This window comes from Mobula hypostoma, chromosome 3, assembly GCF_963921235.1.
Source record: "Mobula hypostoma chromosome 3, sMobHyp1.1, whole genome shotgun sequence".
Classification (NCBI taxonomy): domain Eukaryota; kingdom Metazoa; phylum Chordata; class Chondrichthyes; order Myliobatiformes; family Myliobatidae; genus Mobula; species Mobula hypostoma.
Window position 1 is genome coordinate 189,996,170 of NC_086099.1, and position 16,836 is coordinate 190,013,005.

General features: G+C 40.6%; 1 protein-coding gene across 1 annotated transcript in view; it reads left to right on the top strand.

Moving 5' to 3' along the window:
• The first annotated feature begins 964 nt into the window (after nt 1–964).
• The window catches only part of rab18a (RAB18A, member RAS oncogene family), a 51,504-nt gene continuing 35,632 nt past the window's right edge, over nt 965–16,836 (top strand). The window contains exons 1-2 of the mRNA XM_063042404.1: nt 965–1,156; nt 4,803–4,858. Coding sequence (XP_062898474.1) covers nt 1,089–1,156; nt 4,803–4,858 — 124 coding nt within the window. The 5' untranslated portion in view covers nt 965–1,088. The remainder of the gene's footprint in view (nt 1,157–4,802; nt 4,859–16,836) is intronic.

Below are 16,836 nucleotides of genomic sequence, written 5' to 3' on the forward strand. Positions count from 1 at the left end.
CTATGATTTTACAAGAATGGTACCAGAACTCAAGGACCCCAGTTATAAGGAGAGGTTGGGCAGGCTTGAACTTTATTCACTTGGACATAGGAAATTGAGGGGTGACTTATTAAATCATGAGGGTTAAAGATAGGTGTATACATAGTCTTTTTTTTCCCCAGAGACTGTGAATCTAAAACTTCTTCACCCAGAACATGGTGCATCCATTAAACAAGCTGCCAGAGAAAGTGGTTGAGGCAGATCTGATAACATTTAAAAGACATTGTACAGGAACATAGAAAGGAAAAGTTCAGAGGGATTTGACCCAAATGCAAGCAAATGGGACTAGCTGAAATGGGCATCTTGGTTGGCATGGACATGTTGGGCCATAGGTGCTGTTTCTATGCTGTATTAATCAGTAATTGTATTGTTCACCAGCCAATTTGGACCTGTGGGCCTAATAGGCTCCTGCTATATCAATTTTATACATGATAAAATGTAAGATCACAAAAAATATTTACATAAACGAGGGTAAAATTATAAAACATTTTTTGGGGGGGGGATATGAAACAGAAAAATGCTGTTAGTCCTTTTATAGAATCAGTTTTGGTATGTTCCTGCATTACACCACCACAGCTATATTCTGTTTTCACCTGAAAGGACTTAAGCACAGCATTTACTGATTTAAGTGAAAAATCATATCCTGGTCTCTGTAATTTCGTGAATTTTCCGGATTCACTTCGTCCAATTCAAGGCCACACTTACCGTAAACAACCAACCCCTACTCTTACTGCGGTGCTTCTTCTGATAACAAGTATTCACGTCCTAACTTTGATTTTTTTTTGGTTTATAGAGGGGCCAGACAAAATAACAGTTCGGCCTTGATTAGACGGGCCGAAGGGCTTGTTTCTGTGTCCTTTGACCCAAAGAATGAACCGCTTCTGTTTCTTGCCCATTTTAACATCTCCAGGGGCGCGGCTTCCAGACGAAAAAGGGCGTCGTCGTAAATTGTGATGCTTTGTTTGCCGGGAGGAGTGTCGTAAACCATTAAGAGGGTCATTTCGGAGCTGCGATTTTGTTAGGCGCCGGTGTGAGAGGAGGAGGGGGCGATGGACGAAGACATCTTGACCACCCTCAAGATCTTAATCATTGGCGAAAGCGGCGTCGGCAAGTCGAGGTGAGGCAGCGCCGTGCTCCTACTGGTCCTGGGTCGGGATACGGGCGTTGCGCCGTAGGCCGCGGCCTCCCTGACGCAGCACAGCCGGCAGAGCGCGGTCCCTTCGGGTCTCAGCCTACACCTCTTTGGGTGTCATCCCCCCGGCCCCCCAAACAATACCATAGGTGGCAGAGTGTGAGAGAATTTGATACACAGAACTGACGTATATAGAAATACAAAGAACTGTTCCAGCTCAACTCAGCTCAGCTCGCTGCTGCCTCTTACAGTACCCCTCTCCAAGTAGTTATATTCTCATCACAAACAAGAGAAAATCTGCAGGTGCTGGAAAACCAAGCAACAAACACAAAATGCTGGAGGAGCTCAGCAGGCCAGGTAGCATCTATGGAAAAAAGTACGGCCGACATTTCGGGCCGAAACCCTTCGGCAGGGTATTCGAATCATTATGTATAGAACCTAACCTGACTATAAACCTAAATAATATTTACCCCTGTTTCAGCAGTTCAAAATGTCTCATTCCAACCACTACTGTACAGTTTAACATGAGCCAAATTGAAAATAAGAGCTAATACTGGAAAAAACAGGTGAATGCAATAACACAGGGAGCACGCTGCCTGCAATCTCAAAATTTAATAACTGGGCCCCAAGATGGTGGTCCTTATCTCTGAGCTCCTACATTCATTTTTAATCCTGATTGTCACTTCATATCTTGGCTAAATTATTCTAATATTTGCCTATAGTATTGTCAATGTATCCCTTTTAATGCCCAAATTTATATCAAACAGTTCCATCATTTTACCATTATTGTACTAACCTAGCATTAAGGGCACACGATCTTAAATGCTAATAACCAGAGGTGACAGTCTTCATTTCTGTTATCTATTAACTTAATACTTACCATTTCACTCTGAATTCCAAGGTTGGTAATCTAAGAATAAATACTGATATCATATCTTCATGTAAGAAACACATATTTCTGGATTTATACCCTGGGGTGTAATTAAACTAATGTCAAAATTGCCTGAAGTAAAGAGGCTAACAATGTACCAAGTTGAAGACAACAAACGAATTGCAGCAATGGTAGTTACCTGCAACGTATTGGACATCCCAAGATGTTTAACAGAATTATCCAGCAAATTTTAACAGTGATCCATCTAAGCATTCAGATCTTGGTATTGGATATAAATGATGATGATTGCTTCTGACCCTGAAGAAAGCTGTGCATGAATCTAGCAATTTCATTAGTGTTAATTTTCCCGAATTTGGTGGTTGCTGAAGACTTCCAACCATAAGGAGTTTCTGGCAACCAAAAGAACAAGTAGACTGAGCAGCCAATTCTTTTGATTGAGGAATCAGCTGAAATAAAATTATTTTCATTAGTGTTTTACAGTTTGTTGGGTTTTTAGATGTATATGTTGATGTACATAGAGGTCTTGAGATCCAAGTCCATAGCTTCCTGGAAGTAATAACAAAAAGGTAGGGTAGTGAAAAAGGCATTCGGTACTGAGAGGTTGAGTATAAGAATTGTGTTGTCATGTTGCAGTTGTACAATGTGCTGGTTATATTGTACTTGGAATATTGTGTGTGGTTCTGGTTGCTACACTACAAGAAAGTTCGAGTAGCAATAGAGAGATTGCAGAAGAGATCCACCAAACTGTTGCTGAATGGAAGACTTAGCTGCAATAAAAGACTGAATAAGGCTTGGTTTATTTTTATTGAAACATGGGCAACTGATGGATGACCTGACATTTATGAGGGGTGTGGATAGGCTAGATAGTCAGAATTTTTTATGCAGGCCAGTGGAGGCAAGAACTATAAGGCACAGGTCCAGGTTCAGAGAGAAGAAATTTAAAGGAGATCTGAGGGGTAAGCTTTTCACATACAGAGTGGTGAATATTTGTACGAGGTAGCAGAGGTGGTGATGGAGGCAGATACAATTACAATGTTTACAATGGTCAAGTACCCGGATAGGAATGGAGTAGACCCCAGCCATTATCAATACTCTTCAGAGATTATCTGCCCGGCATCAGTGATCACATAACCAGGTCTTGTGATGTGCACCAGCTGCTCATACGGCCATCCACCACTGGCTTCACATGATCTTGATCAGGGTGCTACACTCTGCCCAAGGGTGACTTGCAGGATAGGGGAGGGAAGAAGCACCTTGCGCCTTGATGTATCTCTACCCCACCACCCAAATAACGCTGCTCTGAATGAGAGGTCGGCATTAAACATTGGCGCTGCGTGGTGGCAGATGGAGAGCCTTTTGCTCACTTTGGCAGTGTACTAGAGAAAATATGATTTCCCGGTGCTGCTTTTTTGGAAAGTGTTCTGATTATTCTGTGAGCATACTTTGTAAAAGGAATGTAATTACCTGCTGATAGGATATTACATTGCAGGGGATTCATTTTTAATATAAAAATTTAATACAGGGAAGACCAATGTTTATTATCCTTTATTTCTTTTTCAGTTATGGTGTGTTACTTCTCTGTGTTTGGTAAGCATGAACATTGAAGGTACTTACACAATGCTGTTAGCTGGGAGCTTGTGGAATCGGCCCGGCAATACCGGAGGATTGGAACTTTCGCCTAGCCAGGGTGTATGAGGAGATCAGTTGAAAAACTATTCCATATGCTTGCTGTTCCTTGTGTTTAAAACATGACATGTTGCAGGTTAGAGTGTTGAAGTCAGTCATTGATGTTGTACTGGAAAGAAGTTGCAGTTATCCAGTGTTAGATAGTGAGGAATTTTGTAGTTTCCAGTGCAGTGACCTGGTCAGAAGACTTGTGTTTAAGCAGTCACTGCAGTGGAGATTTTGTAATTGCTGAGTTACAATACATAAGTAGATAGGAAATGGGATTTGGTGAAAAAGTTCTGTTGTGTTTATTCATTGATTCTGCACTGAAAAAGTTGTGGTTACCCAGTGTCTGCAAAGTATATTTTACTATTACCATACTTGGAGATGGTTAGATGATTGTATATACCTGTACTCTACAATGCAATATTGCACTTCTAGACACATCTAAATTAATTGTATGATTATAGAAGTGTGCTGTGATAAATAACAAAATCGCATTTTTTTAAATGTTTGCCCCTTAGCTTAATGACAAACATATCTGCCTCTATTCAGCACTGACAAGAGTATACGAGAAAGCCTACATCTTATTTAATTGCAATATTTAACATGTAAACATCTGTAGTTTAAAAAAAAGTTTATCCCCAGGATTTTTTTCTATTCTCAATTCAGGTTGTTAAATCATTAAAAAAAAACTATTTGCCTTTTTTGTGCACTAATGTTTGCTTCTATATCGTAATGTACTGAATCAGTTCTTGTCTTGTGATCTCTAAAGTACTTTAGCATCGAGAAACTACAGCTTTACAGCTTACTTAAACAGCATCACGCTACTCAACAAAATATTTCCTTACTGTTAAGAACCTGTGAATGACTCAAGTACTTTACTCAACTGCAGTAATTACATTTGGGAAAGTACTCATTTTACTGAATGGTTTCCCTCAAGGAGACTTGTTTATCAATCCATCCATAATTCATTACACATGTTAAATCACAATGTTCTGATATGTCCTCTTTTTAATCTGTAATAAAATCACAGTTTTATTTATCATGTGACTTGTTATTCTCCATTTTCAGCTTACTGTTACGGTTCACAGATGATACCTTTGACCCAGAACTTGCTGCAACAATTGGTAAGTTTGCCTTGCAGTAGATTAGTGAAGTTATTCTTGTGAGCAACGTCGTTGAATCTACTGTACTTCATGCAGTAAATGAATTGGAGCTTTCACAGAAAAGAGGCCAAAATTATTCCTCAATATTAATAAAACTAAAATGTGAAAAATTAGCAACCTGGGAATTTAGAAGCTTGCTTCTGAAAATTAAGGAATTTCTCAAATCTTGCCATTTCTTTGCACTTGTCTAAATGTAGATAGCACTGTAGAAATGGGACATCTTCACTTTTGGTATCTAGTATAAGTTTGCACACTAGTTGTAAGTAAGATTCAATGCAGATTTAAATTCCAAATGTTGCCTTGTTTAAAAGCAGCCTCTTACTGTTTTAACTGAACTTTGAATTTCACTAGATAGAGTGGAATATTTTGTTGAATTTCTGGTTGGTTTTGGCAAACAGCCAAATGCACTGAAAGTTCATAGAGCATAGAGGGAAATCACTCATGTGGTGTGCCTCCCAGTTATCCAGTTGACCCCATATTCCTGCTTACTCCTTTTCACATACTTAATCTGTTTTCTTTTTTAAAGTTACAATTGTATTTATTTCCACAGCTCTTGGAGGCATTGCATACAAATAATTTCTCCAAATCTCCACCTTTGTGATGTTGCTAATGACCTTAATTTACTGTAGCTAGTGGCCCTTTTGCCAATGGAAATAGGTTCTTCCCCTTCCTTTCAAATCATCTTAAAATTTTGAATACCTCACCCAAATTTTCCCTTCAGCCTCTTCACCCTTTAAAAAGAATATCCCCTGCTTCAATTAGATTCAAGTTTAGCCATTATATTTTTTGTAACTTCTGTTTTTTTTCCCCCATAAAGTGGAGATACTTGCTGATGAATCCATTGTGTTCACTTTCATTCATAATGCTTTGGAATGAAGCAATTTCTATGTGATTGCAGGAAAACTAGGGCATTATGCTCTAATAGATAATTGCTTTAGTAATAAAGGGCATGCATTTGGGGAGGAGGGCTACATTTCAGATGTGCAGTGCAAGTTTTTTAAAACAGTGATGAGTGCCTGCAGTGTACTGCCAGAAGTAGTGATGGAGGCATATATGAAAGATGCTTCAGAGACTCTTTTTAGATGGGCACATGAATGTTCAGAGAATGGGGCAAAGTCATTGTGGAGACTTCTGCTTCATTATTCACAAAATCTGCAAGGTGGTTAATATCATTCTGTTGTTTAAGAAAGGTTGCAAAGATAAACCAGGGAATTACAGCTGGTTAGCCTGACATCAACAGAGCAGAAAGCTCAAGAAAGGATCGTACAGTATGGCCAAGTGAAATAGGAATTGATATGGGAGGTGAGGGGAGTAATGAATTAAAAGTATTGTATATGAATGCACGGAGTATAAGAAATAAAGTGGATGAGCTTGAGGCACAGTTGGAAATTGGCAAATAACAGACATGGCTTCAAGTGGACAGGGCCTGGGAAATGAATATTCAAGGGTATACGTCCTATTGAAAGGACAGACTGATGGGCAGAGGGGGTGGGGTGGCGTGGCTTCTGTTGGTGAGGAATGATATTCAGTCCCTTGCGAGGGGGGACATAGAATCAGGAGACATAGAGTCAGTATGGATAGAACTGAGAAATTCTAAGGGTAGAAAGATCCTAATGGGAGTTGTCTACAGGCCCCCAAACAGTAGTCTGGATGTAGGGTGTAAGTTGAATCAAGAGTTAAAATTGGCATGTCACAAAGGTAATGCTACAGTTGTTATGGGGGATTTCAACATGCAGGTAGACTGGAGGAATCAGGTTGGTACTGGACCCCAAGAAAGGGAGTTTGTGGAGTCCCTCCGAGATGGATTCTTAGAACAGCTTATACTGGAGCCTACCAGAGAGAACGCAATTCTAGATTTAGTGTTGTGCAATGAACTGGATTTTAATAAGGGACCTCGAGGTAAACGTGCCATTAGGAGGTAGTGACCATAATATGATAAGTTTTAATCTACAATTTGAGAGGGAGAAGGGAGACTCGGAAGTGTCAGTATTACAGTTGAACAAAGGGAACTATGGTGCTATGAGGGAGGAGCTGGCCAAAGTTCAATGGAACAATACCCTAGCAGGGATGACAGTGGAACAGCAATGGCAAGTGTTTCTGGGAATAATGGGGAAGTTGCAGAATCAGTTCATTCCAAAGAGGAAGAAAGATCGTAAGGGGAGGCCGTGGCTGACAAGGGAAGTAATGGACAGTATAAAAATAAAAGAGAAGTATAACATAGCAAAGACGAGTGGGAAGCCGGAGGATTGGGAGACTTTTAAAGAGCAACAGAAGGTAACTAAAAACGCAATACGCGGAGAAAAAATGAGGTATGAAAGTAAACTAGCCAAGAATATAAAGGAGGATAGTAAAAGCTTCTTTAGGTATGTGAAAAGGAAAAAAATAGTTAAGACCAAAATTGGGCCCTTGAAGACAGAAGCGGGTGAATTTATTATGGGGAACAAGGAAATGGCAGACGAGATGAACAGGTACTTTGGATCTGTCTTCACTAGGGAAGACACAAACAATCTCCCAGATGTAATAGTGGCCAAAGGACCTAGGGTAATGGATGAATTGAAGGAAATTTATATTAGGCGGGAAATGGTGTTGGATAGGCTGTTGGGTCTGAAGGCTGATAAGTCCCCAGGACCTGGTGGTCTGCATCCCAGGGTACTTAAGGAGGTGGCTTTAGAAATCATGAACGCATTGGTAATCATTTTCCAATGTTCTATAGATTCAGGATCAGTTCCTGTGGATTGGAGGGTGGCTAATGTCCCTCTCTTCAAGAAGGGAGGAAGAGAGAAAACAGGGAATTATAGACCGGTTAGCCTGACGTCGGTGGTGGGAAAGATGCTGGAGTCAATTATAAAAGTTGAAATTACGATATATCTGGATAGCAGTAACAGGATTGGTCCGAGTCAGCATGGACTTACAAAGGGAAAATCGTGCTTGACTAAACTTCTGGAATTTTTTGAGGATGTAACTATGAAAATGGACAAGGGAGAGCCAGTGGATGTAGTGTACCTGGACTTTCAGAAAGTCCTTGATAAAATCCCACATGGGAGATTAGTGGGCAAAATTAGAGCACATGGTATTGGCGGCAGAGTACTGACATGGATTGAAAATTGGCTGGCTGACAGAAAACAAAGAGTAGCGATTAACGGGTCCCTTTCGAAATGGCAGGCGGTGACCGGTGAGGTACCGCAGAGTTCAGTGCTGGGACCGCAGCTATTTACAATATGTATTAATGATTTAGATGAGGGAATTAATAGTAACATTAGCAAATTTGCCGATGACACAAAGCTGGGTGGCAGTGTGAAATGTGAGGAGGATGTTATGAGAATGTAGGGTGACTTGGACAGACTGGGTGAGTGGGCAGATGCAGTTTAATGTGGATAAATGTGATAAATGTGAGGTTATCCACTTTGGTGGTAAGAACGGGAAGGCAAATTATTATCTAAATGGAGGCAAGTTGGGAAAAGGGGAAGCACAACGAGATCTAGGTGTTCTTGTACATCAGTCACTGAAAGCAAGCATGCAAGTACAGCAGGCAGTGAAGAAAGCTAATGGCTTGCTGGCCTTCATAACAAGGGGAATTGAGTATAAGAGCAAAGAGGTCCTTCTGCAGTTGTACAGGGCCCTGGTGAGACCACACCTGGAGTACTGTGTGCAGTTTTAGTCTCCAAATTTGAGGAAGGACATTCTTGCTATTGAGAGAGTGCAGTGTAGGTTCACAAGGTTAATTCCCGGGATGGCGGTACTGTCATATGTTGAAAGATTGGAACGACTGGGCTTGTATACTCTGGAATTTAGAAGGCTGAGAGGGGATCTTATTGAAACATGTAGGATTATTAAGGGATTGGACACACTTGCGGCAGGAAGCATGTTCCCGCTGATGGGTGAGTCCAGAACCAGAGGCCACAGTTTAAGAATAAGAGGTAGGCCATTTAGTATGGAGTTGAGGAAAAACATTTTCACCCAGAAAGTGGTGGATATGTGGAATGCTCTGCCCCAGAAGGCTGTGGAGGCCAAGTCTCTGGATGCTTTCAAGAAAGAGATGGATAGAGCTCTTAAAGATAGCGGAATCAAAGGTTATGGGTATAAGGCAGGAACTGGATACTGATTGTGGATGATCAGCCATGATCACAGTGAATGGCGGTGCTGGCTCAAAGGGCCGAATGGCCTACTGCACCTATTGTCTATTATCTATGTTGGAGAAATTACTGGAGGTTATTATGAGGGACAGGATCTACCAGAATTTGGATTGACATGCTAAATGTCTTTTATTATTTGGATTGAGGAGTCCATGCTAAATGTCTCTTATTATTTTATATATCTCAATCAAATCATTTCTCATCCTCCTCCGTTCCAAAGAGAGAAACCATAGCTTGCTCAGCCTTTCCTCAAGACATGCTCTCTAATCCAGGCAGCATCCTGGATGAAAAAAGTTTAGAAGGATGAATCAAACATGGGCAAATGGGGCTAGTATAGATGAGTATCAGAGCCATAAAATAATATAGCATGGCAAATTTGTGTTACTCAATAAACTCAAAACGATAGTGTTTGGATTGATTAGGATAAAACATTGTGCCATTAATTACTCAGCTACATGCTGGTTGCAAACTGTATCATCTACAAAATGCACTGCGGTAACTCACCAAGGTTCTTGAACACCACCTTCCATACAGGCTAGCTTTAATACCTAAAAGCACAAGAGAAATAGGTTTGTAGGAATGCCACATCTGCTACGGTAAGTGACATCCAAAACACATCATCCAGACTTGACAATTACTTGCTTATCTTTCATTGCTGCTAGGCCAAGAGCCTTGAACTTTCGATCTAACAGTGCTGTAGAATACCTCACTAAGAATGTAACGCTACTATAAATAAAGTTGATTTATTAACTGCTGCCCTTGCCCTGTTAACCTAATTGTCAGAAATGAATTGTGAAATATGTGCTCGGCGTCTGCAATACTAAATGGGGCCTGAAATCATTACTGATTGGCAGGTCTAAACTACTTTGTTTCATTTCACCTGAACACCACTGCTTCACAACTAACTACACTAATTTTTCTGTCATTGGTTCAGAACCTTCCAATTTCCTGCCCCAGATCAACCTGTAGAGGCACCATTGCAATAGGAATTGTATCACTTTAAGCACAGGTCCATCACCAAGATATTTGGCATTGCCTCATGTGTTTGACCTTTTAAAAAATATTCGTTGCTTCTCTCCTAATGACATCCTATAGTTCTCTGTTCTGGAAATCTTAGGCAGTGCTCAAAATTAGCCCTTTTGAATTTGCTTTACTCCACTGCAACTTTTTTTCAGTTCACCAGTTGGTCTTTTGTGTATTATTCCAGCAACACATCTTTCCTATTCCTGGTTGTTTTTGTAACCTATATGTACGATGCCGTTATACTCTTAATTCATTTGGTAGTTGTTGATTTATAACCCGACTTGCTGTGCATTTTCATGCCTGCCTCCATTTATCCTTGCGTCCATCATTTGACGATGTCCCCGTTGTAAGGCATCCTGTTGTGCATCGTGTTGTAAGCGAAGTATTATACTATTCTATTTTGAAAATCAATTGCTGAAATGACTTGGAATTGGCGTACAACTGCTCATAAATGAAGCAAGAAACCCCTGAGCGCAATTGGTGCAATGCCAGTTGTATCCTTTCACATCTGGAAAATGGATCAGATCTCAAGCAGACTGAAGGAATTAATTTCTTGTTGGCTACAGGAGATGCAAATGAAAAGAGTCTGCAATCGCATCTCAGTTCTGAATATGTGTGAATGCAGAGTATTTTGATTGAAAAATTTGGCAGTAAAAGACAAACTGTCAATCCTATTTAAGCCATAACAATTGTTGAAATGGTAAGCAAAAAAATTACAGTAGTGCATTTGGGTTGCTCTGCTGAGTAGTGGTTCAAATGTTTTTTTGCAGAGTAGTTTTTAAATATAAGTTTACCTAGGAATGCTTTGTGTTGCCAGTTTAAAAACAAATGCATTAATGTTCTGTTTCTTGGTACAGAGCCCCCAAATGTCTAAGGGAAGAAAATTAAAAACAGTGGAAAAGTTATGTGATTTTTAAAAAATTTTTATAAAAGTCAACAGGCCTTACTGACCACAGCAATTTTAATTTTAAGTTTTCTTGAACCTAAGGAAAACTAAATTTTATGCTGAAAATCAAAAAAATAACCTGCAGGTGCTGGAAATCTGAAAAGAAAGGCCAGAAAATGTGAATCTTGAACTGGTCAGACAGTATCTGTGGAAAGAGAAATGCAGTTAATGTTTTGGGTCTGAGACTGGTTGTGGTGCTTGGGAAGAGAGAAATTGAGTGAATTTTCAGTAGCAGTAAAAGTGTGAGAAGCATTGGAGAACAAAGAAAATGCCTCTGAATGGTGAGTCCTGATGAGCCTATATAATAGTTACAAGTTTATTGTGCTGCTTTGTCTGTGTAATGTTTTGTTACAACAGGACTGTCGGATGTACATAGCAGTCCAAACTTCAGAAAAGGAAAACCAAAATACTGCGGAAGATCACTATCATTCCAGTACCTAAAAAAAAAACAAGATAATGTGTTTGACATCCACTGTCATGAAGTGCTTGGAGAGGCTGTTCATTGCATACATTAAATTCAGCCTCCCAGACAACCTTGACCCACTGCAATTCGCCTACCACCAAAATAGGTCTACTGTGAATGCCATCTCTCTCACCCTACACTCATCTCTAGGACATCTGGACAGTAAAGCCATCAATATTAGACTTTTTTATTGATTACAATTTGCCTTCAATATTATAATTCCAAACAAACCCATCACCAAACTTAGACCAGGAGGCCACCAGACTGCAATAATAAGGATATGCTGCAAAATCTCCATCCTGATTCTTCTTAACACTGGGACCCCACAAGGCTGTATCATCAGGCCTCTACTCTACTGTATAGTCATGACTATATGGCCAGATTCTGCTCAAAACAACAAGTCAGAGTATAAGAAATAATGATGAGTTGGAGTACAGGAAGGAGATAATGATCTTAGTAACGTGGTGTCAAGTCAACAATGTTCCTCTGAATGTCAGCAAAACAGAACAGCTGATCATTGACTTAAGGAGGCGGGGGGGCGCGGGGAGATGGTCTGTGTACATGTTCTTGTCTATATCAACAATGTTGGCGTTGAAGGGGTTGAGAGCTTCAAGTTCCTAGATGTGAACATCATCAATAAAGTGTCCTGGTCCAACCAAATAGATGCCACAATGAAGAAAGCTCACCAATGCCTCTGCTTCCTTGGGTATGAAGTCAAATGCCCAAATAAACTGATCTCTTCAGCCTACAGAATGCCCATATCTTTCCAATTTCCTGAAATTTCATGTAAGAGCCTCTTGAATGCCTGTAGTATTTGCATGTCTGTATCACCCTAGCAACACATTCCAGGTACTGCCATTCTGTTTTTAAAAAAAAAATTGCCCAGTATGTCTTGTTTGAACTTGTGTCCTCTCTCTCCCAAAATGCATGCTCCCTAGTATTAGACATTTCAACCCTGGGAAAAAGACACCGGCTGTTTACTAGATCTCTGCCTCTCAATGCTACACACTTCACTGCCAGGCTTCACAATGCAAATTTGTCCAGTCTCTTATAGCAGTGCTGGGCAGCATTCTGGTAACTTCTGCACCCTCTCCAAAGCCTTCACATTCTTTCTATAATACTAAGTAGAGTGTCATGGTTAGTGTGAAGTTATCACAGCTCGGAGTGTCAGAATTCAGTTCCGGCGCCTTCTGGAAGAAATTTGTATGTCCTTCTCGTGAGCATATGGGCTTCATCCATTTGCTGCAATTTACTTCGACAGTGCAATGACGTACTAGTTAGTATGTTAATTGGTCACTGCAAATTGCCCTGTGATTAGGCTAGGGTTGAATAGGTGGGTTGCTGGGCCCTCATTTGGGCCAGAAGGGCGTGTTCCACACTATATATCTAAATAAATAGACTAAAATAAATAGGGTGACTAGAATTGAATGTAATACTCAAGATGTAGCCTAACTAGAGCAACGTAAGTTGCAACATAACTGCCTGACTTTGAATCAATTCGTTGACTAGCAAAGGCAAACATACTATATGCTGCCTTTATCTCCTTATCATCCTGTGTAGACACTTTCACGGATCTGTAAACTTGAACCCCAAGATGCCTCTACGCATCAACAATGTTAAGGGACTTGCCATTAACAGTATACTGACCCTTTATATTTGATCTCACAAAGTGCAACACATCACATTTGGCTGGATTAAACTCCATATGTCATTTCTCTACCCACATCTACAACTGATCTTTATTATGCTATATCCTTGACAATCTTCTGTGCTATCCACAACATCCTTATCTGCCTTAATGTTCTTTAAGAGACCTAACACTACCACCTCCTTTATCTCAAAATGCCCTAGCATATTAGCATGCTTCACACTGCCCTTCCTATCCTCCACATCATTCTTCTTGGTAAATACTGATGTAAATTACTCTTCTGTAGGACCCTATCAAATCATTCAACTTTAAGCACCTTTTTTATGTACATTCAGTGGCCACTTTAATAGGTACAGGAGTGGAACGGGTTGGTGTTCTGCCGCGGTAGCCCATCCACTTCAAGGTTTGACATATTGTGTATTCAGGGATCCTCTTCTGCACACCACAGTTGCAGGAGATCAGTAGTTACTAAGATATTTAAACCACCCCATCTGGCACCAGCAATCCCATGGTCAAAGTCACTGAGATCACATTTCTTCCCCATTCTGATGTTTGCTCTGAACAACCACTGAACCTCTTGACTATGTCTGTATGCTTTTATGCATTGAGTTATTGCCACATGATTAGATATTTATACTAATGAACTGATGTTCCTAATAAAGTGGCCATTGAGTACATGTATATAATGTCTTAGGATTCTCTTTAATTCTACTTGCCAAAGACTTTTTGTGGCCCCTTCTGGGTATCATAATTCCCTTCTTGAGACCTTCCTGTCTTCATGATCTGAAGGCTGTTTGATTTTAACTTCCTAAACCTTAAATATGCTTCCTTTTTCTTTTGTAAACTAATTACTTTTAAGAAATGCTAGTTAAACCATAACATTATTACCATGTATAGTTCTAGCTACCACATCACAAGAAAGATGTCACTGTACAGCAGAGGGTAGAAAGCAGATTTATGATGATTTTATTAGGACTGGAATAATTTTCAGTATAAAATTGGCTAGTCTTGGATTGCTTTCCATGGCTAATGGGAGGCTTAACACCAATGTATAAACTGAAAAAAGGCTTTGTTAGGATAAATATGAATAATCACTTTCCCAGTTCAGGTAGGTTAAATGAGTTATAATGCATCATTGAACAAAATATATGGTTCAAATCATTCTGAAATTGAAGGGAAGTGAGTGAATCTTAAACAACGCTATGAATTAACTGTCATGCTGTTTTGTGCATAATATGTTGGAACTAGAACGTGAATTGTATGCTATTGGCATAAAGAAATGTCATTTGCTCATATATCTCGGGTTGGTGTTCCTTTCTGTCAATCTGTGTTTCTAACTATTGGGTAGTCATTTGGATTAGTTTTATCTGTTACGCAACATGACTGTTGTTCTGTATTTTCTTTAGTGACATGATTTTGTTGTAATTAGATAAACATGAGTTTTATTTGCACATTGAAACATACAGTGAAATGTGTTGTGTGCGTCAATAGCCAGCACAGTCCTAAAATGTCGCGAAGCTTCTGGCACCAACATACAAGCCCACGCCTTCCTAAACTGTACATCTTTGGAATGTGGGAGGAAACTGGTGCACATGGAAGAACCCCACACAGTCAAAGGGGGATGTATGAACTCCTTACAGACAGCGGTGGGAATTGAACTCCAATCACTGATCACTGTAAAGTGTTACACTAACCGCTATGCATCTGTGCTGCCCCAGTTCAGCTTAGAGTTTGAATAAATGCAGGACAGAGAATGAAAAAGAAACTACTGATATTAAGAATCTACAATAAAAACAGAAATCCACCAATGTTAGGACAGTGAGTTCTTGCTTCTCATTCTTAATTCTCAGTACTACTATCTCATTACTCCCACCGTAGAGGAAATCCAGGAGCCTAAAGATGCACTCTCAACATTTTAACAACAGCTTCTTCCCCTCTCCCATCAGATTTCTTAACTGTTCATGAATCCTCAAAGTACCTCTTTTGCACAATTTATTTTTGGTTCTCTTGTAAATTATAGTAATTTTTATGTCTTGTGCTGTACTGCCATAAAGCATCAAATTTCAGAACATATATCAGTGATAACATAGAACATAGAATAGTACAGCACAGTACAGGCCCTTCGGCCCACAATGTTGTGCCGACCCTCAAACCCTGCCTCCCATATAACCCCCCACCTTAAATTCCTCCATGTACCTGTCTAGTAGTCTCTTAAACTTCACTAGTGTATCTGCCTCCACCACTGACTCAGTATACTGCGCATTCCACGCACCAACCACTCTCTGAGTTAAAAACCTTCCTCTAATATCCCCCTTGAACTTTCCACCCCTTACCTTAAAGCCATGTCCTCTTGTATTGAGCAGTGGTGCCCTGGGGAAGAGGCGCTGGCTGTCCACTCTATCTATTCCTCTTATTATCTTGTACACCTCTATCATGTCTCCTCTCATCCTCCTTCTCTCCAAAGAGTAAAGCCCTAGCTCCCTTAATCTCTGATCATAATGCATACTTTCTAAACCAGGCAGCATCCTGGTAAATCTCCTCTGTACCCTTTTCAATGCTTTCACATCCTTCCTATAGTGAGGTGACCAGTACTGGACACAGTACTCCAAGTGTGGCCTAACCAGAGTTTTATAGAGCTGCATCATTACATCGCGACTCTTAAACTCTGTCCCTCGACTTATGAAAGCTAACACCCCATAAGCTTTCTTAACTACCCTATCCACCTATGAGGCAACTTTCAGGGATCTGTGGACATGTACCCCCAGATCCCCTCTGCTCCTCCACACTACCAAGTATCCTGCCATTTACTTTGTACTCTGCCTTGGAGTTTGTCCTTCCAAAGTGCACCACCTCACACTTCTCTGGGTTGAACTCCATCTGCCACTTCTCAGCCTACTTCTGCATCCTATCAATGTCTCTCTGCAATCTTTGACAATCCTCTACACTATCTACAACACCACCAACCTTTGTGTTGTCTGCAAACTTGCCAACCCACCCTTCTACCCCCACATCCAGGTCGTTAATAAAAATCACGAAAAGTAGAGGTCCCAGAACAGATCCTTGTGGGACACCATCAGTCACAATCCTCCAATCTGAATGTACTCCCTCCACCACGACCCTCTGCCTTCTGCAGGCAAGCCAATTCTGAATCCACCTGGCCAAACTTCCCTGGATCCCATGCCTTCTGACTTTCTGAATAAGCCTACCATGTGGAACCTTGTCTAATGCCTTACTAAAATCCATATAGATCACATCCACTGCACTACCCTCATCTATATGCCTGGTCACCTCCTCAAAGAACTCTATCAGGCTTGTTAGACACGATCTGCCTTTCACAAAGCCATGCTGACTGTCCCTGATCAGACCATGATTCTCTAAATGCCCAGAGATCCTATCTCTAAGAATCTTTTCCAACAGCTTTCCCACCACAGATGTAAGGCTCACTGTTCTGTAATTACCCGGACTATCCCTACTACCTTTTTTGAACAAGGGGACACCATTCGCCTCCCTCCAATCCTACGGTACCATTCCTGTGGACAACAAGGACATAAAGATCCTAGCCAGAGGCTCAGCAATCTCTTCCCTCGCCTCATGGAGCAGATTGGGGAATATTCCGTCAGGCCCCGGGGACTTATCTGTCCTAATGTATTTTAAGAATTCCAACACCTCCTCTCCCTTAATATCAACATCCTCCAGAACATCAACCTCACTCATATTTTCCTCACC